General features: G+C 47.3%; 1 protein-coding gene across 23 annotated transcripts; it reads left to right on the top strand.

The window, feature by feature from the left end:
* Window positions 1-52: 52 nt before the first annotated feature.
* On the top strand, window positions 53-27,991 carry camk2d2 (calcium/calmodulin-dependent protein kinase (CaM kinase) II delta 2). 23 transcript variants are annotated; one of them, XM_078080039.1, is made up of 21 exons: window positions 53-623; window positions 4,039-4,133; window positions 14,379-14,438; window positions 15,271-15,325; window positions 16,151-16,216; window positions 16,616-16,688; window positions 17,986-18,088; window positions 18,234-18,317; window positions 18,500-18,594; window positions 19,084-19,206; window positions 19,352-19,435; window positions 19,649-19,691; window positions 20,813-20,850; window positions 21,527-21,586; window positions 22,626-22,670; window positions 23,016-23,064; window positions 23,712-23,732; window positions 24,000-24,075; window positions 24,181-24,275; window positions 25,140-25,368; window positions 26,032-27,991. In XM_078080039.1, exons 1-21 carry the CDS (start codon window positions 562-564, stop codon window positions 26,033-26,035), a joined length of 1,560 nt encoding a protein of 519 aa, XP_077936165.1. In that variant the 5' UTR covers window positions 53-561; the 3' UTR covers window positions 26,036-27,991. The 23 variants fall into 23 exon arrangements, with proteins under 23 accessions (XP_077936165.1, XP_077936164.1, XP_077936171.1 ...); XM_078080038.1 differs by having other exon boundaries at window positions 20,810-20,850; XM_040187302.2 differs by lacking the exon at window positions 53-623 and adding an exon at window positions 3,388-3,525 and having other exon boundaries at window positions 20,810-20,850; window positions 25,140-25,372.

Here is a 27,991-nt window from a genome sequence, read left to right as displayed (position 1 = left end):
TCGCCATGTGGCGTTCTTTGTTGCTCATTGGCCCGTGTGATGATGAGGTAGAGGGGCGGGACTTAGCGCACAGCCGGCGGTAGGCGCGCTAGTGCGGAGTCTTGATTGCGCGCGGGGCGACGACACTCCCAGCGCCGTAGGACTCTCGCTCTCTGACGCGCGCGCGCACACACACACACACACACACACACACACACGCTTCATACAAACACACACGCACCAGCGACCGGAATGCGCGCAACATGCTGCGTCTACGAGCCGTGACAAGCCGCTGCATGTGAGACGATCCGCAAGCCGCGACGCTCCCTCGTCCGACGCGCACGCGGAGCATCCATATTTGCTGCAGAAATCCTCCCCACTAGACCTCTCTCCCCTCCACCGATGCGCTTCGGCCGTGCATGAGTGTCTCCCCCCCCCCACCCACACCCTCCCCCGTTCGGCTTACAGCGTCCAGGACAAACCCCGAGGTGGCTTTGACGAGCGAGCGCGGCAGCTAGTCCTTCTGTTTGCGAGCGCACCTCAACCCGCGTCCACGCGCACCCGTTTGGCACCTCCTGCAGGATGGCGTTGACGATCTGCACGAGATTTACCGACGAATATCAGCTGTTCGAGGAGCTGGGGAAGTAAGGAGGCATAAGTGTATATTTAGTCATGTGGCATGATCTCTGTAGGAAGCAGCAGGCTGTTATGTAATAGGCCGCTTGCTTTAGGGGCCGTGGATCCGGGGGCTTTCTTTCTGCGCCGTCCGTGAAGTGTGTGTGTGTGTGTGCGTCTGTGTCCACATTAACCTGTGATAGAAGATACAAGGGGGGGGGTACGTGCATGCATGTGCAATGGAAGCCCGTTTATTTTAATCCCCCATTTGAAACCTTGTTTAAAGAACCGAGCCGGTCGTCATTTGAAATGTATCCGCGGTGTGTTAAAACTGGCGAAATGTGTTAACAACACCCATCTCCATCTCCCTCTCGCTTCATCTCCCTAAATCCTCCCCCCCCCCCCCCCCGCTCCCCCCCCTCCTCCTCCTCCCCGCGCGATAGAAATACACGCTCGGAAATGCGACAGCAGACCGTGTCGTGGGCGATGAAACCTTTCTTGAGCCGAGCGCTATCAGGTACAGAGCGAGGGGATCCCCCCCCACCCCTCCTCCCCCAAGGGACGGTGACAGAGCGAGAGAAAGACAAAAGCGTGCGCGCGTGCGAGAGTTGTGCGGGCATGACCCGCAGCGCCCTCGCTGTGCATCGCACACATATAATATATATATATATATATATATAGCCAGGAGCACAGAGAGAGATGGAAATGGACTCCCAGTGATCTCTTTCCAGGACCGCATCTCCCTCATGGTCTCCCTCATCTTCTCCCTCATCTTCTCCCACATCTTTCCCTCATCATCTCCCTCATCTTCTCCCACATCTTTCCCTCATTGTCTCCCTCACCTTTCCCACATCTTCTCCATCATCATCTCTCTCATCTTCTCCCACATCTTCTCCATCATCATCTCTCTCATCTTCTCCCACATCTTCTCCCTCATCGTCTCCCTCATCTTCTCCCTCATCTTGTCCCTCATCTTGTCCCTCATCTTTCCCTCATCGTCTCCCTCATCTTCTCCATCATCTTGTCCCTCATCTTCTCCCTCATCGTCTCCCTCATCTTGTCCCTCATCTTTCCCTCATTGTCTCCCTCATCTTTCCCTCATCTTCTCCCACATCTTTCCCTCATCTTCCCCCACATCTTTCCCTCATCTTTACCCCATTGTCTCCCTCATCTTCTCCCTCATCGTCTCCCTCATCGTCTCCCTCATCTTGTCCCTCATTGTCTCCCTCATCTTTCCCTCATCTTCTCCCACATCTTGTCCCTCATCTTTCCCTCATCTTCCCCCACATCTTTCCCTCATCTTCCCCCACATCTTTCCCTCATCTTTACCCCATTGTCTCCCTCATCTTCTCCCTCATCGTCTCCCTCATCGTCTCCCTCATCTTGTCCCTCATCTTGTCCCTCATCTTTCCCTCATCGTCTCCCTCATCTTCTCCCTCATCGTCTCCCTCATCTTCTCCATCATCTTGTCCCTCATCTTGTCCCTCATCGTCTCCCTCATCTTGTCCCTCATCTTTCCCTCATCGTCTCCCTCATCTTCTCCATCATCTTGTCCCTCATCTTCTCCCTCATCTTCTCCCTCATCTTGCCTGTATCTTTCCCGCATTGTCTCCCACATCTTCTCCCACATCTTCTGCATCCTCTTTTCCCTCATCTGCCGTTAATAATGCAAAGGCCTTTATAGAAGCCTACCTTTTAAGTCACCTGAACCTTTGCTGTGAGCAACCCCCCCCCCCCCCCCCCCCCAACACTGACAGCATTAAACTAGCTGGTAGGGATGAGAGGAACAGACAGAACCTTTGTTTTTTGAGTAGTCCGATTCAAGCTGTGACAAGGCCCTTATCGCCCTCAGCACGACATGTAAAATGAATGTACCACAGATACTGGCCGACTGCAGTGTTAACAGTCTGCTCCTAGTTTTTAATATTACATAGGAATTAGTTGGATTTCCTCAGAGCCTACATGTAGCTCAAATAAAGTGTACCTTCTCCTGCTTCTTGATGCTTCCAGCATCTTTGAAGGTTTGTCAGTTTAAGTGACCTTTGTGTGACCATAAACGGCGACTATGCATCGCTGCGCAAATACGTTCCCATCTTCTGAAATGGTTGCGTGATTGGAGGATCCGAGCTTTGCACAAACACGACCAGATTGGTCCTCATCATAGACGGTGTGGTTGCTAACCTGCCTGCGTCCGGCCAGCTCGCCTCGCCTTTACTTTCCGCTGCAAAAGCGCCGCTGCGCTGCTGCTGCCACACACACACAATGTACCACGTAGCGCTGTGCAGACTCCGCTAACGGCCCCGGTCAGCAGATGCACTTCTCAGCGCCACGCTACCCGAATGCAGCGTAGTCAAGGGAAATTCTTACATAACACGCTCTGCTACGCTTTCCTTTACCAAATCCTTCATATATTAGAGGTAAGCTTTAGTGGCAAGCTGCTCACTCCGGAAAACGTTAGATAACGTTTTTACGCACATCATGTTACTTTCCGAGCCGCGATTTAGCCACATAATGTAAGACGTTAGGAGTACACTAAGTGAAAGGACAGGGGTTCATTTCAGGTAATGAGTATCCTCAAGTGGGTCTAAGTACTTTGTTACATCTGCGATGTTGCCTGGATGCCAGACCGGATGAGAGCAGATCTGTTGTTTGAAAGAGAAGAAGCGGCGTGCACAGAACAAGAGGTGGAGGCTGCAGAGCCGAGGCGGACGTCTTGTGTGGCTGCGCGTGGAGATGAGGGATGCAGCACTCTGCTCTTCTCCTCCCTCGAAAAGAGCTGACCTAGTTTTTTGATCTTCATACATGTGCCCGGAACACGGGAAAAGCACACATGGCTCAGGCTGTGGCGGGCCGGTGGGGCGATGAGGACAGTGTGTACTGGAGCTCTGGGGGTGCGACAAGCTGCAGGAGTCCTGGCCGCCATGCTTTGGTGTAATTCAAAATTCACTAAAACGCTTCAGTCTTAGCACAGCTATGTTTGTTAATATTCCCTTGTGAGGACTGTTTCAAGCTCCAGGCCACCAGACCGGCCTTCCACAGAACCTGAGAGGAGCTGAAAACCCAGAAACAGAAACTTATATCTCATCTATTCAGTTGTTCCTTTTTTTGTTTTTTTAATCTCTATTATCATTGCTTTTTGAGTCAGATTTTATACAGTGTCGTTTGTGTTTTTATGCTATGCTAATAGTACATTTCGCATAAAAAATGTATATTTATATACTTGTTATTCCTTTACCATGGTCAATTAGCTCAGTGTTTACATTCTTTTGTAGTTCTAATTTAATAACTATTTCTTAATTTGTTACAAATCTTCTTTACATTATCAGTTGCATTGAACTTCCTTTGATCGATCGACTGATTTCATGCACGATCAAGTGTATCCGTAAATGTATCTTGTTGTTTTAAACACATCACTCAGTACTTGTTCCTGTGTGTGTCTTTCAGAGGCGCCTTCTCGGTGGTCCGGAGGTGTGTGAAGATCTCAAATGGACAGGAATTTGCCGCCAAAATCATCAACACCAAGAAGCTCTCCGCCAGAGGTAGGAAACCCCCCCCAACCTGTACAGACGCACACAACGGGCCCGTACGCAAACACACACACACACACACACACACACACACACACACACACACTGGCGAGCACCAGCCTCTGTGGCTGGAGGGAGGAGGGGGAGCGAGTAAAGGCCGTAGTTTTTTTTATTTTTTATTCGTACCTTTTGGGTCCAATGTAAATGTCACACACAACCTTGTGTGCGTGCGTTCTGCGGTGTCGGGGGGCTCCCGCCGGTCTCGTCTTCCCAGGGGCAGCTCCCTTTGCAAAGCCGACCCAGTTCTTTCACGTCCGTCACTGTAATTGTAGCCGTTGGCCTGGTTGCTGCGGGCTTGGGACACACACACGCACACACACACATATCCGCACACATGTGACCCAGGAACCTCCAGCAGCGCGTTCGCCGTGACTAACCAATGGAGCGCTGGGCTCTTTGCCCTCGTCCCCTCAGCCAGTGTTGTGTCTTTCAACTCGCCTGCGATGACCAATGAAACGCCGCCGTGCCACGCGAGGAGCCGGGCCTCCGCCGCCGCCGCGAGGCCGAGGGCGGGCCGAGACGTCCCGTGTCATCTGTGTGATTGACTGCGAGTGACCTTGGCTGTCGTTGCGCACCGGTCACGCCACTGCCTATGGTGTCCCCGTGATGATGCCAAGTAGTACCAAGCAGCCCCCTCCCCCTCCATTTTTATCTCCTCCTCCTTGCCTCCTCTCGTGCCGTTACCTCTCTTTTCTGTCCTTCCCTCTCCCCCCCACCGATGCTGTCTCTCCTCCTGCTCACGCTGAACCCTGCCGCTCGCTGAGCGCAGTGTCGGTAACAGACACCTTGGCAGACGGATGAGTGTCTCACCACTCGCATGCTGGGGCAGATTTTTACAAAATGCTGCAACAGGTTATCTCGCCTTCTAAGCATGAGGATCTGCGGGTGTGAAAAACCGGTGTTTGTGTGTGTGTGTGTGTGTGTGTGTGTGTGTGTGTATAGAGGTTAGTGTCCCGGGTATGTTGGCACGTCAGATATGGTCTTACCCTCTTTCCGCGATAAGCCCTAGAGCTGCAGCGCTGACTCCCCCCCCCCTCAACACAAGTCCACCGCTGTGTGCGTTCGCCGATGCAAGAGGATGTCTGTGCATCCAATTGAAAAGGGTTTTAGCGCGCAGATCAATGCACTTTGTGTGGCCGTGTGTTCCGTGTCGCTGTACACGCGTGTGCGGCGGGCCTTAAAGGACCAGCTACAGTCCTGCAATCTGCAATCCTGATTATGCGGCGTTCCATTAAGAGCAGCGGATGAGAGAAAGAGAGAGAGGGGGGGGAGGAGAGGATAGGGAGCAGAAAGGGGGAGAGACGGATGATCAGAAGAAAGAGGGAACGTCAACATTTAAGCGTGTGTGTGTGTGCGTGTGTGTGCGTGTGCGCGTATCCCTCACAGCACGTGAATATTTGCCCTCTCCATTCACGCGTCACTGTCCTGTCACTATGACTCTGTCTGCAATCTTTTGTCACTTTGTATTTGCTTGTGACGTGCAGCTGTGTGCGTAATCCGTCAGTCATCAGGTCAGTTTGTGTGCGAGTGAGTTAGTGCACACTATTGTTCTTGTTTGTGTCTCTGCACACGAGCTTCACGTGACCCTCTTAGCTTGTCTTAACCGTTGCTTATAGATATTTTTTGAATTTACTAGGACAAAAAAGATCTGCTCGCCGCTATATGAATATGAATTGCAATGCATTATGGGATTTAAAAGCTCGGGTTACACTCATGAAACTGTTAAAACAGCGCTCCATTTTAATATAAAAACCAAATCCTAATCCTTGCTTCAAACACTCATGCAAACACTATGCATGTTTTCTTTTTGCATTTTGAGAGTTTTCCCTCATTAGACGAGATAAAGATTTCCCTCCCTCCCTCTCGTTATTCCTGCTCTCCTCCGGTGTCACTGTGACTGTTCCTCCTCTCGTTGCAGTGAGGGGAGGGAGCAGAGGGAGAGAGAAAAAGATAAGGGGAGGAACAGAGAGATAGGAGGGGAGGCAAGGAAGGGGGGGACCACATGACTCACTGGGTGCTAAAAATAAACGTTGGTCATTCTCTCATTCCCGGTGTCTCTATCACACACACACACACACACACACACACACACACCTGGTATTGAAAATATTCCATCCTTTTCGTTTCAGTCCACCTCTATATCGAACCAGAAAAGACACGGAGGTGTCGCATTGATGTTTTAGAAATGTTCTAGAATTACCACCTAATCCTGTTGGACGATTTGGGCCACGTGGTATAAAATGAGCTCACATTTAGTAAAATGTTACATTTATTACAGATCCCTCTGTTCCCTCTGTTGCTCATTTTGATCTGCACCAAAATGCTACAGAGGGGTGTTTCCTTCCTCAGCGAAACCATCCTCAGCTGATAGAACCAGTGTATATAAATAGACAGTACACAGATGCACACAAACCAGGCGATAGCTTTTTAGTTGCAGTTGTATGCATTTTACAGGACAAATGACAACAACGTATCAGCCATTTAAAATCGCAGCTTTTGTGTTTCACAAACGCGCAGATTTTAATGTTAAAGCGATTAGTCGCTCAGGCGACAGAGAACCAACAGCATGCTGATGAACAGGAGGAATATACTCTGTAGAAAGCGAGGGCGTTCTTAATTATAGAGTCCTGCATCTCCTTCTGTCTTTTCCTCTCTCTCTCTCTCTCTGCCTGTCCTTTGATTTACCCTCCCCCCCCACCCTCCCCCCCCAACAATTCCTCTCTGTCCTCCTTCCTCTTCTTCCCGCCTCACACGTTCCCTGCCGATGTGTCGCTTTAGTCTCAAGTGTTTCAAACCAAGAAAGGCCGGTGAAACAGAGCGATGTCGTGTTATATTAACAGAGTCCACAGATAATAACGACATCCTCATCGTTTATTCCTCGCAGAAGCAAATCAAGTCTTGACTATGAGCCCTTAAGGAGGCATTAAAGTGACATTAAAAGCACTTGATTATTAACTTGCCTCACATTTCCTATTGCATTTCCTTATTCAATCAGAAGGAGATGGATATTCTACTGCTGACACAAAGTTGCAAACGCCCATTCCTAGCTGTAAATATACCATTTTGTTTTCGGTACCCTGCCATAGGTTCTATTCTGCATTTTGATGCTCCGAAATCTCGCAGAACGAAATCAAAAGCAGAAGATTCATTGACAATATTTGATATCTGGCTTTCACTGAAAGTTCAAATATGTTCTCTTTGGACGGCACAGTATAGATGCAGCACTGCGTTAGATGTAGAAACTGTTCCTTTTAAGTGTTAAAAGCACCAAACATGTGTTTGCGTGTATATTTGCTGTTTGCATACTGTAGGTAGCCCTTTGCCGGTTGCTATGCTCTCGTGGTAACCATGGAGCCACGTAGTTAATTATCCGCCCCCTTTTCTTAAAAAAGAAAAGAACATTTCCAAAGATACTTTTATTACTGCCGTTTAAATACTAGACATTATATTCCCCCAAAGACGCCTTTGTAGTGTGGCTGAGATCATGATTTTGCTACCCGTGTTACGCAGCGGTACCGATGGAGTCGTTATCGTTATAAAAACCTTCCCGGGGCTCCATTTCTCTCTGCATCTTTTTGTGTCATCGTTTGCGTGATTACACGTGTGAGTTTGTGTCTCTCCCTGTAACGGGTTCATCCAGACCACCGGCCTCAGATTCAGTGTTCGTCTAACGTGGCAAAGATAAAAGCAGACGGAGCTACCGGCCACCTTTTGTCTCTCCTCGGAAGAGAAAGCGAGGGAGTTATCAGTGTCATCTCGTTCCCTCTCTTGGGAACCAGCGGAGGGTGACGGTTGTCTCTGCACGGCGTGAATGGTTTCATCAGACCCGCGGCCTTCGGGAGGCAGAAGAAGACCACTTGGCTGCCGACGGCGGCGGTTGTTAGTTTCACCCCACTACATATTTTCAGCTAAAACTCTTAATTAATATGCATGCACGCAACAGCGTCTGCGCTTCAACTGAAGCATATTTTCATCATCGATTTCATTTATTGTTTAAACAGACTTTCCAAACTGCTCATTTCGTCCGACCAACGATCCAAAAATATCCAAAGGAACCCAATTGAGGACAATCTAAAGCGGAACGTTTGAGACGCTGTAACAAACAAGGCGTTGATCGGAAGGTAATTACTGGCTGTGTGCCACAGTACAGAGCGTCATCAGCCTGTAGTTCTATCAGCATAATACTGCGACAATACATTTCACAGCACAAAGCAGTCAGTCCAAGTTCCTCTTTAAAGGTTCCTAATGCAATGTTGTGCATGCGAGAGCGGTGCAGACCCGCCGCGTGTCTCACGCTAGCAAAGGGTACGAGGAGAAGAACACTTTGCTAGAGTGACATCACCTTCTGTTCAGGTAGACTCACATTTACCGTTACACAGCAAATAAAATGAATGTTGAACATTGCTCCTTTAAGTTGAAGTATTAAGACGCTAAGACAAAGAATTAGAAGCCTAACCTTTCCGTTAACTCGTGTCGTCGGTGGTCACAGGTCACGCTGCCGTAAAAGGCCCCTTCATTAGCCTGACCGCTGAACAGCAGAGTCGGCTGTAACACATCTACCGTTTGAGAGCATGGGAGCGAAATGACCTGCGATGACCCGAAATAAAGTGAAGTTCTTCTCACAATTGAAAACATCACGAGGTTAATTCATTTTTTTTTAGGACAGAAATCGCAAGACCGCTGTAGCTTTGTGAAGACCACGCCACACGTTGCCCACTTTGTCAATCTCAAGTTTGTTCCTGTCCCTGTTTTTGTCCCCTCTCCATCCGTCCCTCAATGTGGGTAGTTTTAAACTTCCAGGACGTCAAACTAAAGAACGCAAAAGCAAAGGCGCTCGATAGGCACCGAGCAGGACGCCGTGCTGCAGTGCGGTTGCGGGCGCGAGACATCCGAACCACACTGAAGGAGAAACAAGCAGACAAAGAGGGAAATAACAGAGGTGAAAGCTTGATGAGGTCTGGTTTGGAAATGTTGGAGTTTTCTGTGCTGAGGGCAATTATTTGCAGAGTAAGAACATTTTGTCCGGAACTTTTCAACACAAGACTCTCCATGAATCTGTAATACTTCTGCAATTACGCCAACGTGTTTCCTCTTTTCCTTTTCCTGGCCTCAAGGTTGACGAGGGAACACGCATTCCCTCGTCAACCTTGATTGAACACTTCATAGTCTGATGATCAGTGTATCCTGTTCATATGTGTTATTTACAATTACTAATTTGACTAGGATGTACAGATTTGTATTTAATACACACAGATATGACTCATATCTATGACTCAAGAGTGACGTGATCATCAGGTAAATACGTCATTTTGACATCAGCCTCCTCGGTTGCTTTTCCTGGTGATTTTGCAATGAGGACTGACTAAAGCACATTTCCCTCTCCATGTTCTTCACATGAAGAAACAATGTTTCTACAATAATATCTTCTCACCAGATGTTCTTTAAGGACTAATGCTTCCTTTTGTTGTGCATTTTCTGACTGGCACACACGGTGCGTCTCTCTTGGTTTGAACCACTCGACGTCCGTCTGTCTCTGAATTGTGGTTCATGAACATTTCATCACATTACGCCGGATGCTTCCGTCAGCAGCTTTTTCTTTTTCGCAAACAGGACGAGTTAGAAAAAAAAGCCGCCATTGCAAGAGCAACTTTACATCACTCACGTGTGAGTGTCACTCAATGAGCGAGTGCAAAGTAACGTGTAACCTCCGACTGAAATAAATGGGGTTTGCCCTTATTGGGTCACCGGCTGTGGGATTTTGACAACGACATCTCTACAAGCCATGAATGTTTACCATGAAAAGTCAAAAGCACCCCCTGGTGAAAGTGAATGTCAACTCTTAAGTTCTTCCCTCTAAATGTCCTTTGCTGAGACAAAAGAGACACCAAGGAAGCTCCATTGCTTCAGGGTGACGGCTGCACACTGATGCAGAGGAATAGATGTACTTTTCCATGAGATGGCTTATAACGTGACAGATGCTACGGGTGACAGTCCTGTTTATGCAGAGTTTGGCCATTTTAAATGTGCTGCATCCATAATGTAGCAAAACACTGTATAATTACAACGGAAGCCTTTGAGAAGAAAAACACAATTTGGCTGCTGCAGACTTCCCCAAAACTGTCGGTTTTATCCCACAAAGAGATATTGCAATATGATACATTTTAGTAGAAATGTGGCGACGGTGACGCATGGAGTAGAGAGGGTGAGCTGGGAACCGCAAGGTTGGCCGTTTGAACCCCGGCTGCTCCATGTCCCTGAGCAAGACACCCAACCCCTAACTGCTCCCCGGGCAAAATGTGACACCATCGGCTAAAATGCAATGTAAGTCGCTTTGGATAAAAGCGTCAGCTAAATGACCTGTAATGTAATGATGTAAAATGTATCCATCCCGAGGTAAAAAAACACTGCGTCAGCCGAACATACAGACAGATGTTCCCACACTAACACACTCCAGTTGACATCTGCTTTGAATCAGGAAGATGTTGCAACATTGAGCTCCACATAGCAAGGACCACATAGAACCACATAGAAAGGACCACATAGAAAGGACCACATAAAACCACATAGGACCACATAGAAAGGACCACATAGAGCTCCACATAGAAAGGACCACATAGAACCACATAGAAAGGACCACATAAAACCACATAGGACCACATAGAAAGGACCACATAGAGCTCCACATAGAAAGGACCACATAGAACCACATAGAAAGGACCACATAAAACCACATAGGACCACATAGAAAGGACCACATAGAGCTCCACATAGAAAGGACCACATAGAACTACATAGAAAGGACCACATAAAACCACATAGGACCACATAGAAAGGACCACATAAAACCACATAGGACCACATAGAAAGGACCACATAGAAAGGACCACATAGAAATAACCACATAGAAAAGACCACATAGAGCTCCACATAGAAAGGACCACATAGAGCTCCACATAGGACCACATAGATAAATAAAAATCTGAACAGAACTCGACTAAAAGATGCATTAAAGCGGAACATCTCATTATTTTGACTGACATTGGAATTGCGTTGTGATTCGTAATATTACAGAATCATTTTTACATTAAACGCCATCACCCTGTTTTTGAACAAGAAAGATATTTGTTAAGTAGACCAGGACATCTCTGCAACACCATGAGTTCTTCATTACAAAATATAATAACATAAAATAACATCATTTTGATAAAAATGATAATAGGCTTTATTTATTTGGTGGAACTGTTGGATTCATTGTGCAGCCCTAATTAAACCATTATCAGTTAGCGACACAGGGTCCACACTATTCTGCCAAATGAACTGTTTAATGTGATACATGAGCAACAGTCTAAACAAAAGCTTTTAGTTGGGACACATGTGCAGTTTGGGTTGTGGTATTTTAGTGCACCGTGTGCTCCTGTAAGCATCTTGTATCTGTTGCATTTCCCTTTTTCACCTTCTATGCTAATGCGTGTCCATCTACAGTGTGCGCTAGATGGTTGGATGTTCCAGAGGAGATGTGTCCAAAAATGACATTTATTTCATGAAGCATTCCTACAGAATAAGTTTATTTAGCCTTTTCTTGTGTGTAGTTCCACAGTTGTGTTTGAACTCTGTGATGTCGGCCATTTGCATGCAAGGCTGGTTCCACTGCAGAGGAGACGAGAGGCCCCAACGCTCTGATTGGTGCAGGTGTTGCTAGACAACAGATGTCCAGCCGGCTGAGAGGTGGACTACCTGTGAAGGAGGGCGAGAGAGAGAGTGAAAGGAAGGTGGAGGTGGGAAATGATAGAGAGGGAAGGCTGTTACATTTACGGCATTCAGGGATTTGCAGCCAACTGAAAAATAAGAACCATCGGTGTGCGTCTTTGTCTGTACCTTTGATGGAGTTTATTTGGTTTTGTCAAACATGTTATTATCATCTTTAAACTTGTCAGTGACTGAAAGATGATTTAGTAAATTGTTGATAATTCTCTGTCATAATTGAACATGATCTCACTTTCCAGGTAGTGCTCTAAAAATACATATTATAAATATATATTATTATATATATATTTTTCAAAGGCGATTTCTGCATTTGGGAACTCTGACATTCAAAAGGGGTCGGCTGCACAATGTTGCATTCTCAATGTGGGTCAACTGGGTGGATTTTGAAAGACATTATGAGGATACTGTACAAACGGCCTGAACATCTAAGTAAGCAATAACAGCCAAATAGCTCAATGTGGATCAGTGATTCCACATTCAAGGTAAATAATAATAATATAATAAGCAAGGTTGGGTCCTGAAGCAAAGCGTTCATGTGACTGCTGTGTTACCCTCAAGCAGCGTTCTGGAGAAGTGGAGAACCCCGCCTCAAAATACACGATACAAGAACATAAAAGCACTATTCTGGGTGCCTGGCTGATGCATCTGTGTGGGATGCCAGATATATTCTACAGCGCGTAGGAGAAACACGAGGACCGCTCTAACTTAAGCACCGTATCTGAGTTACAGTTTACGTGCAACACAAAAGGATTGTGACAAATGGTGTTTTTATACATTTCTATGAATGTGTGATATTTGTATTAGTTGTTTAAATCCTTTGTCACCTCTTGGGGCGTTGGGTAATGATTTCTGATGTTGGGCAACAAAGAAAGAAGTCATGAAACTTCTCCTTTTCTGTTTGTGTGTGTGTGTGTGTGTGTGTGTTTGTGCTGACTGTACCAGGGCAGGTTTCACATCAACTCGTTCTTCCTGTATTCTTAGCTTTACATGCAGTGCCGCCGATGCTCAACCTGCATTCGTTTTTGCATTTCGCTGTTGTGATCCCACCAAGGCGTCCCCCCCTCTCACTGCGACTGATGACCCCCCCCCCCCCGTGTGTGTGGGTGTGCAGTCTTTCACTGGCATTGGACACTCTGTACCATGCTGGCATTTAAAAAAAAGAAAGACATTTGCCGTTTGCATTTGAGAGCTGCCTGAGATGTCGCTGCCATGGGTTTGTCTGCGTATCCCGTTGTTCCGGATCCCGCGAGGGGAACAAGCTGCTCGGTGTTCTCTGCTGGTCCCTCGTTTCCAGAGCATCGAGAAAAGCGCAGGAAGGAAAAAATAGGCGTCCTATTTCATACGGGGAGAAAAAAAAAGTAGTTGAACCCGCTGCTCTTCTTTCTCTCCTTCACGTTCTGTCTCTGCTTGTCCCTCGTGTCCCGAGGCCTCGCTGAAATGGGTCGCCTCGGCGCCGTGCGGCAGCACTCATTATAGCGACTGCTGCTGCGCGTGGAGTCTCTGGACTTCACGGGCGTCTTTTCTGACACACTTTACATGGAGCCGGTCTGGTCTCCTGGAGGACGGACGTGGGATCGTCTTTGACGGGCCGCCTCTCTAATAACTAATAACCGGGTGTCCTTTCTGTCCCTCCTCAGAGAAGGGCTCGTTGTGTAGAGTCAAATAAGCGGAATACGCAGTGTTTAGATTAAATCTCCTTCAATAATGTAGGTCAGCAACTACTAATCCCTGCTGGTGTGTGGGTTGAGAAAACAACACGCTAAGTTGGGCCTCGTACTCTCCAAGTCATTATTTGGCTTTTCAAGCGTACATGAAATCAATTTGGTTGCGCTCTCGCAAAAGAACGGCTGTTAGTTTTAGTTTTTTTCAGCTTTAGTAGGCGGCGGTTTTTCAGACATTGTACCCAACTTACTCAGCGCCAAACTGCAGAGAAACTAGCAACTAGATGCTGAACTAAGTGGAGCATTTAGCAGCTAAATAGTCCTGAGGGAATGTTGGTGAGGTTTGTTTGGGCTCACTAGAGGAAACACCCGACCGAGAAAGACCCTTCAGCGTGTGAAGGATCCACTTGCTCAGTGACAATGTTGTACATTCAGCCAGTTTCACATCTGCATCCGGACGTCACTCATTGCTAGTTCGCCGCAAGCGAAGAAAGGCTTAGAGCGAGTGAGATGTGATGCTCTTTACGTTCAAATGTGCCATTTGGCCACAGAAGTGTAATTAAATTCCATTTGCAGCCCTGCAAGTTAATTTTGTTCTCAAAATGAACCTACGAGCACATCGCGGGAGCTCAAATTAAGGCTGACACCTGAGGTCAGTTTGGCCCCACTGGGGCCACCGAGCAACACAGCGCGTGTCCCCCCGGCTATTCTCGTAGCGGGGGGGGGACGATGGAAAGCACTTGAAATAACCTGTTTGTGTTTTTTCTTCCAGATCATCAAAAGCTGGAGAGGGAGGCGAGGATCTGTCGTCTACTCAAGCACCCCAACATCGGTGAGTCCTCCATCGCAGAACACGCACAAGTACACACACTGAGGTCTCTGGTGAATCGTGCTGAGGCTATTCATCTTCAAGACACAGTTATGTGGGAGACAAGTGTGTGTGTGTGTAGTGAGGTATCTAATGATGATGTACCAGTGTGCTCTCCCCGCTGGATCATCAGTAATCCTTCTCTCCAAACTACTAACCCGTAACGCACACGTTCCTCCTCGTTGTGCCTCTGGAAGAACTTTCCTACCCACTTTTTCCAGAGTGCACTTCAGTTTACCAGGATAACTTCTTAAGTCTGAGGCCACATATGACTCCTTAGGGATCACATGACAGGGGAGAACACGCTTTTCATGCATCATGTTCCTTTTTGATTTAAAGCTACTTTGAGTCCATAAAGCGTCGTCCGCCAAAAGGCACTTTTCAATTGTTGATTTGGCTTCTGTGTCTATTTGTGCCTGTTGATTTCCCCTAAATTAGATATCAGATAATGCATCAGTCATCCACAGCCTGAAGAATTTCAAACTTCAATCCTTAATAAATAGCAGAAGAAGAAATTCAAAGTTATTCTCTGATTTATAAAGTGATTAAGTATCCAACATTTAATTGACCTTCAGATTTTGCCAAAGTGAAACAATTGTTCTAAACCGAGCTTGGTCCAACAGTCACGTTTTTGATCCAGACATGTAGATGTCTTTTGAGATATTTAATAAGACAAAGCATAATAGTTTCAGAAGACTTGTAACACAAACAATGCAGGTGTTGACTGCCGGCCTTTTCCTTCGTCTCCTTTCCTCCTCCGACCCGTGTTTGTGTTTGTGCCGAATCTCCTGGACAGTACGACTCCACGACAGCATATCAGAAGAGGGTTTCCACTACCTGGTGTTTGATCTGTGAGTGACTGACTCTCTCTCACACTCACGCACACACGCGCACACGCACACACACACGTGCACACGCACACACGCACGCTCCCTGAGAATTTAAACCCTGCTTTCCAAGCCAAAACATTCACACATGTTTTGGCTTGTTTTACTTTCCCTTCTCACGTGTGTATTTGTACAACGAGTGAAGTCCTCGCCAGGTACTAGAAACTAAACCATCCGCACCATGAAACTTCAGTAATGTCTGGAGAAGAAGACAAAACCACACTATGCGCCGCATGCTGTGGAGTACTCAATGTACTTGAGCCGTATTTTTAGATTTGTGAAAATCATAAATTCGACTTTTTTAAATGTATTACATAAGCTTTCCTGTCACATTTTATTACCACCTCATTGCATTAGGAGATATTTACGCATGCACATGTGTGTCCAGTGTTTGCACGCTCTAATATTTACCAGAAATAGTTTGTAATTGAACTATTAGCGTCATCCTAAGGTTTCAAATGCAAGAATAAAACCTCACATACCGTTTGAGGGCACTAAATAAAATATTTGTACGGTATTTCAGCATTCACAAGACTTTATCTCGCTTTTGCTCTGGACAATAATAGTAACCGACCAGGCGGCAGCACCACACGCTGAAACGCACACTTTCAAATATTGGTACGACTTTGTTTATATAGTTTATATTTACATGAACTGGAGAATGATTGGAGAGTTCACACACTTTTCTAATGTAAAGTTCTGTATGATAATGAGATTAACTTGATAGTGTGTGTAAGCACGTCTATAAATACAAGCAGAGAAAGAAACGCTCCCTCTGACTCTCCCCAGGGTGACCGGAGGAGAGCTGTTTGAGGACATCGTAGCCAGGGAATACTACAGTGAGGCTGATGCAAGGTAACACACACACACACACACTGCTGACCACAGCAGCCATCATGCATCTCTGTCTGTTACTGGTGTGGTTGTGTGCTATACTTGTGCGTCTCAGAGGGGGCGATACAGCTGCCTTGTCTCTAAAGCATCTCTTACAGTTATTTATAAAAGTGATTCACGACACACAGCCTGTGGCATTAATCACACACAGAGATGTATTCTTTGGTGTGTCTATATGGTGTAATACAATAAACGTTGTGAAAAATGACTTGTCTTAACGGGGCTTAATGTCCCCCGCCATGAATGCGGCCTGACGAGGGGGGCGCGTTGACGCGATGTTAACGCCCCCCCCCCCCCCGGTTAATTCCCATCATCTTCTCTTCTCTCCCGGTTCTTCCTTTGCCTCTCCGCCCTTCTCAGCCACTGCATACAGCAGATCCTCGAGAGCGTGCAACACTGCCACGTTAACGGCATCGTCCACCGGGACCTGAAGGTTTGTACGACTGCAGCCACGGCCCCCCGGACCCGCTGGGAAAGGCCCAGTGACTCACCCTTTGCAGCCACACACTTTGTTTATCAATCTTGACATTCCGTTTCGACGACATAACACTGAAATCAATACTTGTCTCCTCGTGTGAGAGCAAATACCATCCTAAAGATTTTTTATTAGTGCCATTAACCCGTTGTCGGAGCCATAAAAGAACGCGGAAAGAGTCGTAGAATTCGGCTTTGACCTCAGCTGTGAGATGGGTGTGATGTGCGGAATTGGATTAAAAACATACCAAACTGCAGAGGCGGGGGAGGCTCGGCTCCTTCCTACGTTGTTACAGTCAAATCTGGTCCCTGTTCTGAGCTTAATTACATTTCCTGCCAATGTCAGGACTACGGGTCCTCCTCCAGCGCTCCCCCCGCTGATGCAGACAGCCCGCTGGCATCTTCGGTGTAGCGCGCGGGGTCAGGAAAGGAGCAATGGCCGCCACGTCCGGAAAGGAGCGAACCCCATTTGCATAATAATGTTGAGTCGTGAGAGATTTCTAAGGCCGTGAATCATCCAGCGATAGTCTTTATTCTCATGACATCTCGCGGGCTTTAGTATGTGGAGGCGAAAGGGGGGAGATGAGAGCTTCCTGAACTCGCGCTGTGGGGTGAGAATACAAAACTAGAGAACAACCCCTGTGGTTTATACGGTTCACGTTGCGTGGACTTCATGATGGTACATGTCCTTTTCTTAGCGGATTTGAAGTTTTCAGATGTTTCCTAATCAGATGGAAATGTTGATATTGTCCAGATGTCGGTCCGTCCTGTTGAGTCTGTGTCAAGTGCACACGGTCTGACTGGCCTGTGGTCAGCAAAGACCTTTCTGCACCCGTGTGTGTGTGTGTGTGTGTGTGCGTATATCTGTGACCAGAGCCCACCTCCCCCCCGTATCCTCCGTCCCGCTGTGTGCACTTTCTTCCCGCTCATGGATTTTATCAGCGGATCGGTTGTCGTTGCCGGCGAGCCCCCGGTGTCGGCTACCAACGGCCTCTCATAGAATCCATGGGACCAGGGGGAGTCCACGGCGTCCTTTGTCTCGTAGAGATTTGGTCCCGTGTTTCTCTGTCGTTTGTGTGGCAGAAAGGCAGTTGCCTCAGACACTGATCTAAGAGCAGTTTAGCGTCGTTGACCCCTAACGGCTTGAATTAGGATTTGGTTTGGCTAACCTGCTTCTAGATCTGTGCCTGTGGGCGCCGTGTTCCCCGCAGCGTGTGACCTCTCACCTCTAACCTGTTTGACTCCGCCCCCCCCAGCCTGAGAACCTTCTATTGGCCAGTAAGCTGAAGGGGGCGGCGGTCAAGTTGGCTGACTTTGGGCTGGCTATCGAGGTGCAGGGGGACCAGCAGGCATGGTTTGGTGAGTATCCGAGCCGTCCATGAAGCGGGCGATCAGTCGGTCACTTAGTGGAGAAACCGCCCGGTCACTGAACCGCCCACGTGTGCCTACCATTCCCCATGTCTCCCCCCCCTCACCCCCCCCGCCCTCCATATCACTCCCCCAGGGTTCGCAGGCACACCGGGCTACTTGTCTCCAGAGGTCCTGAGGAAAGACCCGTACGGGAAGCCAGTTGACATGTGGGCCTGTGGTAAATACCATCCAGAGTCTCTCGCTGTTTGAGAGAAGTAGAGTCAGTGTTGCAGAACAACACTGCAGCGTCATGTTAGCAGTAGCATGTATGATAAAATGGTTTTCATCAGCCAACATTACTGTAGCATATTGGCCTTTTCCGTTTACATGCTTAACTCGCCGTGTCGCTTCCCCCCGCAGGCGTGATTCTATACATCCTGCTGGTGGGCTACCCTCCCTTTTGGGATGAGGACCAGCATCGCCTTTACCAACAAATCAAGGCTGGAGCCTACGACGTAAGCACTCCCACATGCACGCATAGATTCACATCAGGTTTGAGCGAATGAACTATTCTCTAGACAGCTTCTTCATTTCCCTGTCTAAAGTAAAATCAACGTGCGATTATTTCAATAAATCTAAGAATGTATTTTACCAAATGAATCTCTGCAAACGCAAATCTCCAGTAGGCTGTGGGATCTCTCGACGTCTGCAGCCTTGTCTCATCCGCACATTGCACCTCAGGTGGTCCGCTGACTACTGCTCAGTGAGGCTTGCTCATTTCATCCACGGGGAATTACGAATTTTGTCTTTGTCTGCAGAGAAAATCAACCATTAACCACAATAAAAAATGAAAACACTAAGTGATGCTATTTCGGGTTCTCCGTCTTCCTCAGAGGACGGTTGTTTCCTCGCTAAAATAATAACATCTCATGATGCCGTTCTTACTCCCGATTAGCCTCGTCTGTTTCAACGCGCTTGGCGCCTCTCTCTGTTCATTCTGACAGTTTCCGTCCCCGGAGTGGGACACCGTGACTCCCGAGGCCAAAGATCTGATCAACAAGATGCTCACCATCAACCCCAGTAAACGCATCACCGCCGCCGAGGCCCTCAAACATCCCTGGATCTGCGTATGTGGCACAAATGCAGACGCACACAGAAAATGCAGAAACTCGTATAGAGACACAGAAGACACGCATGCTCATGCATACGTTTCTCCCGCCCGTTGTTTCCGTTCCCCCTTAATCCTCAAATCCTCTCATCTTCCTCCTGCAGCAACGGTCCACTGTAGCCTCCATGATGCACCGGCAGGAGACGGTGGAGTGCCTGAAGAAATTCAACGCCAGGAGGAAACTCAAGGTGAGCCGTCTGGCCGTCCCGAACAATCGATCCGGCCACCTCTCCTTCCTCACTCTGACCGCTAGAAATGAAGACTTGGTTCACCAAAACCCTCAAGTTGCCCTTTTGACGTTCTCCCCTTTCTTGCCGTGACCTTCTAATCAATCAATCCTATTTCTGTCTCTTCCTTCCTTCCTTCCATCCTCATTATTTCCCTCTTCTCCATCCCTGCAGGGAGCCATTTTGACCACTTTGCTGGTCACAAGAAACTTCTCAGGTACGTCTTTCTCAGCCTACTGTCCAAGACCTGGGTCACCCGAACATATAAACCACAACCGTTCATGTAAAGGAAACGGGAGCCTTCAAATATAATGGTGGTAGTTTGGTTACGCTTGCAGCTTCTAGTAGGCGAAACAGATCAGAGGCATTTGAAAGAAGGTACAAAGTGTTATCAGCCCTGGACATTTTCTAAAGAATAACGACCTTTCCCCCCTATTTTTTAATGCCTTCGCTGTGTTTTTTTATAGAACATTCAATACTGAGCCGTCCTCTTTATCCCCTCAGCTGTTGCTCTTTCACTTTATCTTGATCTTGATCTTCCATACCCTTTTACAACTCTTATTCTTTCACAGTTTACTAGCCTGCTTTCTCTCTTCTACAGTAAAATGCATCTGTGCATTTGGGTCTCTTTTTATTCACCCTTTCCTTCTTTTTTTCAAATTCCTTTTCCGTCTTTTGTTTGGATTGTGGTTTCCGTTTGAGGTAAGCTTTTTTGGAATGGCAGGGAAATATGCAACTAAACAGTTATGATGTATTAAGCCTGACTTGCTCTCATAAGAGCATCACATTTGCATGAAGTGAGGTGTTTGATATGAAGAGAAAAAAAAAAAAACACAATGGAAGTTCACGCTTGCAAAGATGTCACGACGAGAATGCATTTTATAGATTTAGATAAGGGTGCAGCATACATGTTGAAATGCGATCTGGCGTGTTTGAATGATGTTACTCCTTTTGAAGCAGGGACAGGATTGAATGTGTGTGTGCTAGTTGTTAAATGCATGTCTGCAAATGTCCGTTTAAGAATGCCGTGCAGGTCCGACAGGTAGACTATCCCTTTCTTCACTTGCTAAATACACACGGCACCAACTGTCCGCCCTCCAGCCCGTTCACGTGACAGTCAGTGTGCAGCGGGAGAACACCCTAAGCACAAAGGAAGATGCCGCCCTGAACCGCTGTTGCATTGCATTATGGATCTCGCAGCCGGATTTTGCACCTGGAGTTTGAAGATAAGCGAAGTTGACTGATGTGCTTGCTTTCATGTTAGTGTAGCCTCGGCACTTGTTTGAGATCTCTCTCTCTCGCGCTGACGTGTTGTCTGTTTCTGTCCCCCTGCAGCAGCCAAGAGTTTGCTCAACAAGAAGGCGGACGGGGTTAAGGTGAGTCGCTTTGCACCGCGAAGAAGAAAAGATTTGTTACTCGGAATTCGTTTCTTGGAATGTTCAGTGTCTGAGAAGCCCTCTGGATCCTTATTGTGCATCGTGCACTCAACGACATCATCATTCAGGGCAACCAGCCAATGGTTGTTAATTCTCAGCTTCCTCCCGGCGCTCCTTTAACAGTTGGACAGGCCAATAAATACCTACATTTATAGAGACAGAACATTTAATTTGGTGCAGGGCCTGTTTTGTGTTTTATTAATGAACAAATGTTTTTCTACCTGTTACCGTTACTGGATGGGTGCACAAAATGTTAGATCACAATCTCCTCCGTGTTGTTACCAACAGCCTCCTTCATATGAGTAAGTCTGGCCCTTCAGAGTCCAAACAAAACGGCCCAACAAACAGAACATTTGGGCAGTTTTCCCTCGACTGGTTTTTGAATATTTGTTCCCTACTGTCAACAAACTTAGTTGCATTCACCTTCCTGACTTAAGTGCACTTCATAAACGCCCACAGACGTCACAACGAGGTCCTGGTTGGTAACAATGGAACACTTGAGTTGCATCACGCGGGTTGAGTGCGTGCTTGTGTGTCTGTGAGCTTGAGAGCACGATTGCGGTGTCGAAGGTGTGCACGTGTGTCAGTCATGTCCCCTTTACGCTGCCCCCTGCAGGTCAACAACAAAGCCAACACAGTGACCAGTCCCAAAGACACTGGCCCTGTCCCCGCGCTGGTATAAACACAAAACTTCTCCCACAGCTTCGCCTTCATCCTCCCCTATTCATCCCCCCCCCCCCCCCGGAGGAGGTACAGGTTCACCCTTTCACATCGGCTCGGATCACTCTCCGCGCGGTTTAAGGTTCCTAACCGGACCGAATAAGAATAAGAAAGACGCGTGCAACGGATGTCTAGCTCAACGTCAGGCGACCCCTGAATGACACAGCGGGCCAAAGCTTTTGTGGTCGTGCAGCACGTCCCAGCTGGCAGCACATTCAGGGAGAAATGAGGTATTCATGATCCACTGAATTAGCATAGCGGGCATGTGGCATACAGGAGTTATGAAGGATCTGTGATTTGTTCATGTGGCTGAATCAATACGCCTTTACACACACGTTTGAATTTAGTGCAGCTTTAAATCTGTAGTCAAGGGCAACCTCTACCCCCCCCCCTCCCTCCCCCTCGTCCCCCTTGGAACATTTCCGCTCTCCTCCTACTTTATTTTTTCCTATCATTTCATGAACTAGTTTTCCTGTGCATGGCTACGAGAGCTACACCCCCCCCCCCCCCCCCCTCAAGTGTTTTGGCTGTCACTCATTGGCTCGGGCACGTCGCCTGCCGACTGGCTGTGTCAGGCCACATGACTGTCGCTCTGCATGATGTCAAAGGCTTTCTGCCCCCACCCACCCCCCCATTCGCCAGCGAGACGATTAGGCATGAACACAGCCACGTTATCGCTCTGTTTTTCATCCTCTGCGTCATCACGCACACACACACACACACACACACACACACACACACACACTGAGACAGATGTGGACTGCTGGTGGTATAATCTAGTGTAATCGGGGTGATTTGGTCATCGGGATCGATTCCACGAGAGCCGAGACATCTGACTGCCGGGTGTCGGAGAAAAGACATGGAGCCAGAATGTCACGCAGATATAAATGAACGTAGAGATCCTATGAATACACACAAATACATTTCCATCCTACCTTCTCTGTCCGTCTATAGTCGTTTCCTCCCATAAGTTCTCTGTCATCTGTTCTCTCTAGGAACCACAGACAACTGTGATCCACAACCCTATAGATGGAAACAAGGTATTGTGTTAGAATCATGGTCCCTGGTTGTATGGAACCATGTCGAAGCACCTCAGGCTGTTAAGTTCTCCACTTTAAATGAATAGGAAGTGTCTCCTTTCACCAACTGTCCTTATATTGTAATAGATACTTGTAATAAATGATGTTTAAGAACCAAAGGGGGGGGTTTAAGAACCAAACCCATGTAATCTGGTTTAAGACCAGCCTGGGACTTTAGTGGCATGTTGTCTCTCGTCTCTTGTCAGCACTGATGAAATGAAAGCAACAATGACCCCGAAATACTACGCACACCACAATCTTTGCAACCATTGTAAAAAAAAAACAACTGTCTTCCTTCCTTGTCAGGAGTCCATTGAGAGCGCCAACACGACCATCGAGGACGAGGACGTGAAAGGTAGGCGAACTCGCGCCCGTGTCCACTCGTCTGTCCCCCGGCCCGCCCTGCGAGGTCACAGCGGTCGGTCCTCAGCGCTCCCCCCCCCCCCTCACGCTCCTCTGCTCCTGGTCCTCTGCTCCTTCCGCCTCGCGACGCGGGTTGGACGCACAGCGGGTGAACGGCTGAAACCCCTCGTTTGGCTGTCAGCCCTTCTTTTTCCGTCCCACTCTCCCCGCGCGCCAGCCGCTCTCCTCCCTCCTCATCTTTCCACCCCCGCCTCCTCACTTCAGAGTCTCTCCGCAGTTTGGGGGGGAGGGGAGGCGGCTCCCCCCCCCCGCTGTTTCCCCATCACTGCCTCCAGTGGGAAGGGATCTCTCTATGTGAGGTGTCTCAAACCCCCCCCCCCCCCCTTTTTCATCCCTTTACTATTCTGCTCCCACGGCTGGGCCTCCTCGTCTCGTCTGTGTTTGAAGTGGACGTAGCTGCTGTCCTGCTGTGTAGTTGTCGTGTCTCGTGGACACAGACGTCCCTCCTCGCTCCTCCGTTCCGACTTACCCAAGAAGCCGACCTGCGTACTCACTCATGCACACGCGCCGTGTTGTGGCTAATGGCTGTGTCTTACTACTTGACATGACACGTGTGTTTTTTTTTTAATATCCCCCCAGCCTGCACCAATAACCGTAAAGGTAACTGTCAACATTAGCGAGTTCTTGCATTGGTTTGATCCTCGCCGGGTGTCTTCTTGCATTTTGCTGCCTGATAGCAGTATTAGTCATGGGAGGCTTTCTTGTCGCTTTGATACTCGGCGATAAAATAAACTAATATTTCTTGAAACGCCTTTCTTGAGCGCCTACCATTTCTAATAACCCTGAAATCCCCGCGGACTAGAACCCATTAGAGCCGATGTGATTTGACTGCGCGTGCTGACGACCTCCTGTGATCTTGTGTTGCAGCTCGCAAGCAGGAAATTATTAAAGTCACTGAGCAGTTGATTGAGTCCATCAACAATGGCGACTTTGACGCGTACGCGTGAGTATCTTCCCCTCTGCATTTACACTGTGACGTCTAAATGGTTGCGCTGATCTGTCCATGCTGATTGGATGTCGCCTTTTTTTGTGTTTGTTGGTGCGACAGGAAGATTTGCGACCCGGGGCTGACCTCCTTTGAGCCCGAGGCGCTGGGCAACCTGGTGGAAGGACATGACTTCCATCGCTTTTACTTTGAGAACGGTAAAACAAAAAACAGGCTCGTTTTATTGATGGAATCGAGGGAAGGGAAGGCGCCTCACGGAGATCCAGACAAATCACTAAGCGTCGTGTCGGTCATGTAGTTTGTATGAAAGAGAGAGCGCATAGTGCAGAAGTGGCTGTGGGGAAAAGTGTTTGTTCTATATCAATATTTAGTGCTGTTGGTCTACAGCTCATATTTGCTGGTGCGCTTCAAGGGCACGTCCGTGCATGGACTAACCTTGGAGCAAAAAAAGAAAAAGACTAATGAATGTCGGCTATAAATGGCAGAATGTCCTCAGTCAGGGTAAAAATAGTCCAGATAAACTAGATGTGTCCTAGAAACCTCAATCGCTGGCGAGCCCCGTGCTTGTTCACCATCCAGCATCAACATATGGAGGCTTCTACTGGCCCTTGTTGTCACCATCAGTTAGTACAGTGTGAGCGATGGGGGGGCCTCCCATCACCCTGCGACAGGATCCACTAGAGGACAGGGTGTCCTCACCCGACGCCGTCAGCTCCGTCGCGACTCGGTCACAGCAAACAGGCCCGAGGAACACGTCCCAGCACACGTTTTAAAAGAAAGCACCACGGGGAGTGAACTTTGCCTCCTCTTCAACACGTTTCCACCACTTGGTTCTCACAGATTGCTGGTGTGTCACAGGGTGACGTTAAATAAAATACACAACGTTTGCAAGGGCAGACTTTTTGCATCAGCGCCACCCGAAGAATGATTAGAAAGAATGCAACAACATTTTAATTCAATTCTATTTTCATTGGGGTTTTTTTATAGTTTGAGTAATGAATTCTTTAGGAATCAATATGTTAAAGACATTTTTAGCGAGTGACTTTGTGTGTCCCTTGCAGCCCTGTCCAAGGGGAACAAGCCAGTGCACACCATCCTCTTGAACCCGCACGTGCACCTGATTGGGGAAAATGCAGCGTGCATTGCCTACATTCGACTGACCCAGTACATGGACGCCAGCGGCATGCCGCGCACCATGCAGTCCGAGGAGACCCGCGTGTGGCACCGCCGCGACGGCAAGTGGCAGAACATCCACTTCCACCGCTCGGGCTCGCCCACCGTCCCCGCGCAGTGAGTAAGACCCCCCCCACACAGCCGAAATGCATGAACACAATCTAAAACAGCAGATGGACCTCTGGTTTTGAGCCGACCTCAAGTGGGTAGAATCCTGCGCGGTGCTGCAAGTGTAGCAGGTGGCGTAGTTTAATTGTGACATCACTGTTGGGCGAGATCACAGAGGCACACACACACACACACACACACACACAAGATCCATCCGTTAGCGACCACAACCAGAGACACCTCAAACCAGAGAGGTCATAGAAGTAAGGCGTTTGAAGGAAACCTAAACCTTAAAATGACCATTTTGTAGATCACGTACGCACTACCTTGATTTATTTTGCATGGCTACACTTCATTTTTGAGGTTTATTTATTCATTGAATTGAGGCCACTTTTACCAGCACAGACTGTTGAGCCTTCTGATGGCTTTAATCAGACCAGTGCTTCCTGCTCTCATCTTATTACGATTCTTAATATCTTCTGCGAAAAAGCGTCCATCGTATTTTTCCACATGCAGTAAACATCGTCGTGACTGTGTGTCTCCGCTCGGCTTACATTCACATGATTGCCTTCTCTCTCTCTCTCTCTCTCTCTCTCTCCCCCCCTCTCTCTCTCCCCCTCTCTCTCTCCCTCTCTCCCCCTCTCTCTCTATTTTTTTCTTTTTTTTTTACAGTTAACGGAATATCGAGATGTGGTCCCAAAAAAAGAAATCTCTAGCTGGGCAGCGAACTACCATAACCCCCCCCCCCCCATCCCTCCCATCCCCTGACCCTTGACCCTTCTAAGGACATGACATTGCAGGATACAAGTATTAATACGTTTTACTGTTTATTAATGATGAACGTCGTTCCAAACCCCCACCAGGTGGCTGCACACTGTATTTGGACATTATGAAACGAGCATATTGACGTTTTTTTGTTGGTTTTTTAAGATGTTTTGGTATGCATTTTAAATATAAAATAGAGCTGTTTTAAAATCTACTACTGTAACCTCTCCCAAACATGAGTTCCGTATTTTTACCTGTATTTATGTGTGTGCAATACAGAAACAATTGGATGATCAGAATGTTAAAATTGAGCTTGCTTTAGTTCTGGTGATGTATATATATATACATTGTGATTGTTGATAAAAAAACAAACATTTAAATTGCTATTCTTGCTATCAGAGGAAATAAGAGTTTACGTAAAAAGCAGTTTATGAGCTACATTTATGTTTGCTATGAGCTACTGTTTGAATTGTCCGATTTCAATCTATAATACTAATTTAAATGTAAAGAAAAGCAGAGCAGCTTCCACTTTGCATCGAGATATGTTTGCCTTTATATCAGTGAAATAAGAAATAAGAGAATGTAGCATATGTGTAATATATGAAAATTCAAGACTATCGTGTAGTGCATGGGGGGAATATTGTAAGTAAATCATACGAAACTATAATATCTTCTGTTTGATTTGTGAATCACTGACTTGTTTGCGTTTGTTAATGTAGTGCATCAGTCCCGTCCCAAATGTTTCTAAATGTCCACCAGTATCATACAACTGTTGTAAAAACTACGACACAGCCGTGGTTGACATCCAGCGTGAATATCAGAAGCTCATATCCCAAAAATAAACTCCCGGTTGCTGAAGCACCCTCACATTTTGTATAAAAAGGAGAACATTTTTCATAATGTTTGTACTTGTGCTGTACGACTGTGTGTGTAGGGTTTGTTGATTTTATCCTCCGTCATTTCCAGCGTGTTACTCAGCCAATTGCACAGAGAAGGTGGAGATGATGGAGAAGGCTCAAGGGCACTACGTCCTTCAGCTTTCGCCCGACGGCTGCTCCCATAAGTCCAGAAGAGTCGTCGAAAAGCATTGGACAGAAGAACATTGCCGTCACAGAGGAGGGGGGCGAGACAGCGGGACGGGGGTCCCGGTGATACACGTCGGGACGTCTTCCTCTGCATTCAGACACAGCGGGACCTCGCCAGCGTCTTCCTCATCCTTCATTCGCTCTTTTCAATTGGCCGGTCTCTTCTTTTGTAAGGGGAACATGTGATAAACATTTGTTTTGACGAAACCTATGATGTCAATGCGACGCAGCGCTCCTTACGTGGTGTGAACCTGTTGCCAGCACGGCAATGGATGGCTTAACATGTTTAAGAAATAAATTAATCCGCTTAAAGGTGTGATAGTGAATGACCTTCAACTTGTGTTTTGTACCCTGCTGACGTGGAGCTAAGCGGCTGAAGTTAATCATTAGATGTATTTTGGTATGTTTCTGATCTCTGCTCTATTGTAATGCACATATAATACATTAATACAAAATGTGTGTGTGTGTGTGTGTGAAGATACTGCTTTATTCAATTATGTTACTAAATCATAATCATGATATTTCTATATCAGTTTAAATACTGATGGTTATTGAAGTTCATAGTGAAATGACAATGTAAACTTTTAATTTTCCACGTAAATTGAGAATATTAAAATGGGAACACAAAAGTCACATTTTACCCAATATTCACTGACCACACGTACAATGTACCTAAAGAATGAAAGTTCAATTTTCAGTCATAACCCTCTGTACAGTGCACAATATTCAGATTTGCATTCAAATAAAAACATGAGGCAATACGTAACCTCATGCAAGCAAAA

The sequence above is a fragment of the Gasterosteus aculeatus genome, chromosome 9 (genome assembly GCF_964276395.1).
Source record: "Gasterosteus aculeatus chromosome 9, fGasAcu3.hap1.1, whole genome shotgun sequence".
Classification (NCBI taxonomy): Eukaryota; Metazoa; Chordata; class Actinopteri; order Perciformes; family Gasterosteidae; genus Gasterosteus; species Gasterosteus aculeatus.
Note: the sequence above shows the minus strand (reverse complement) of the source record. Positions and strands in the feature narration are given on the sequence as shown.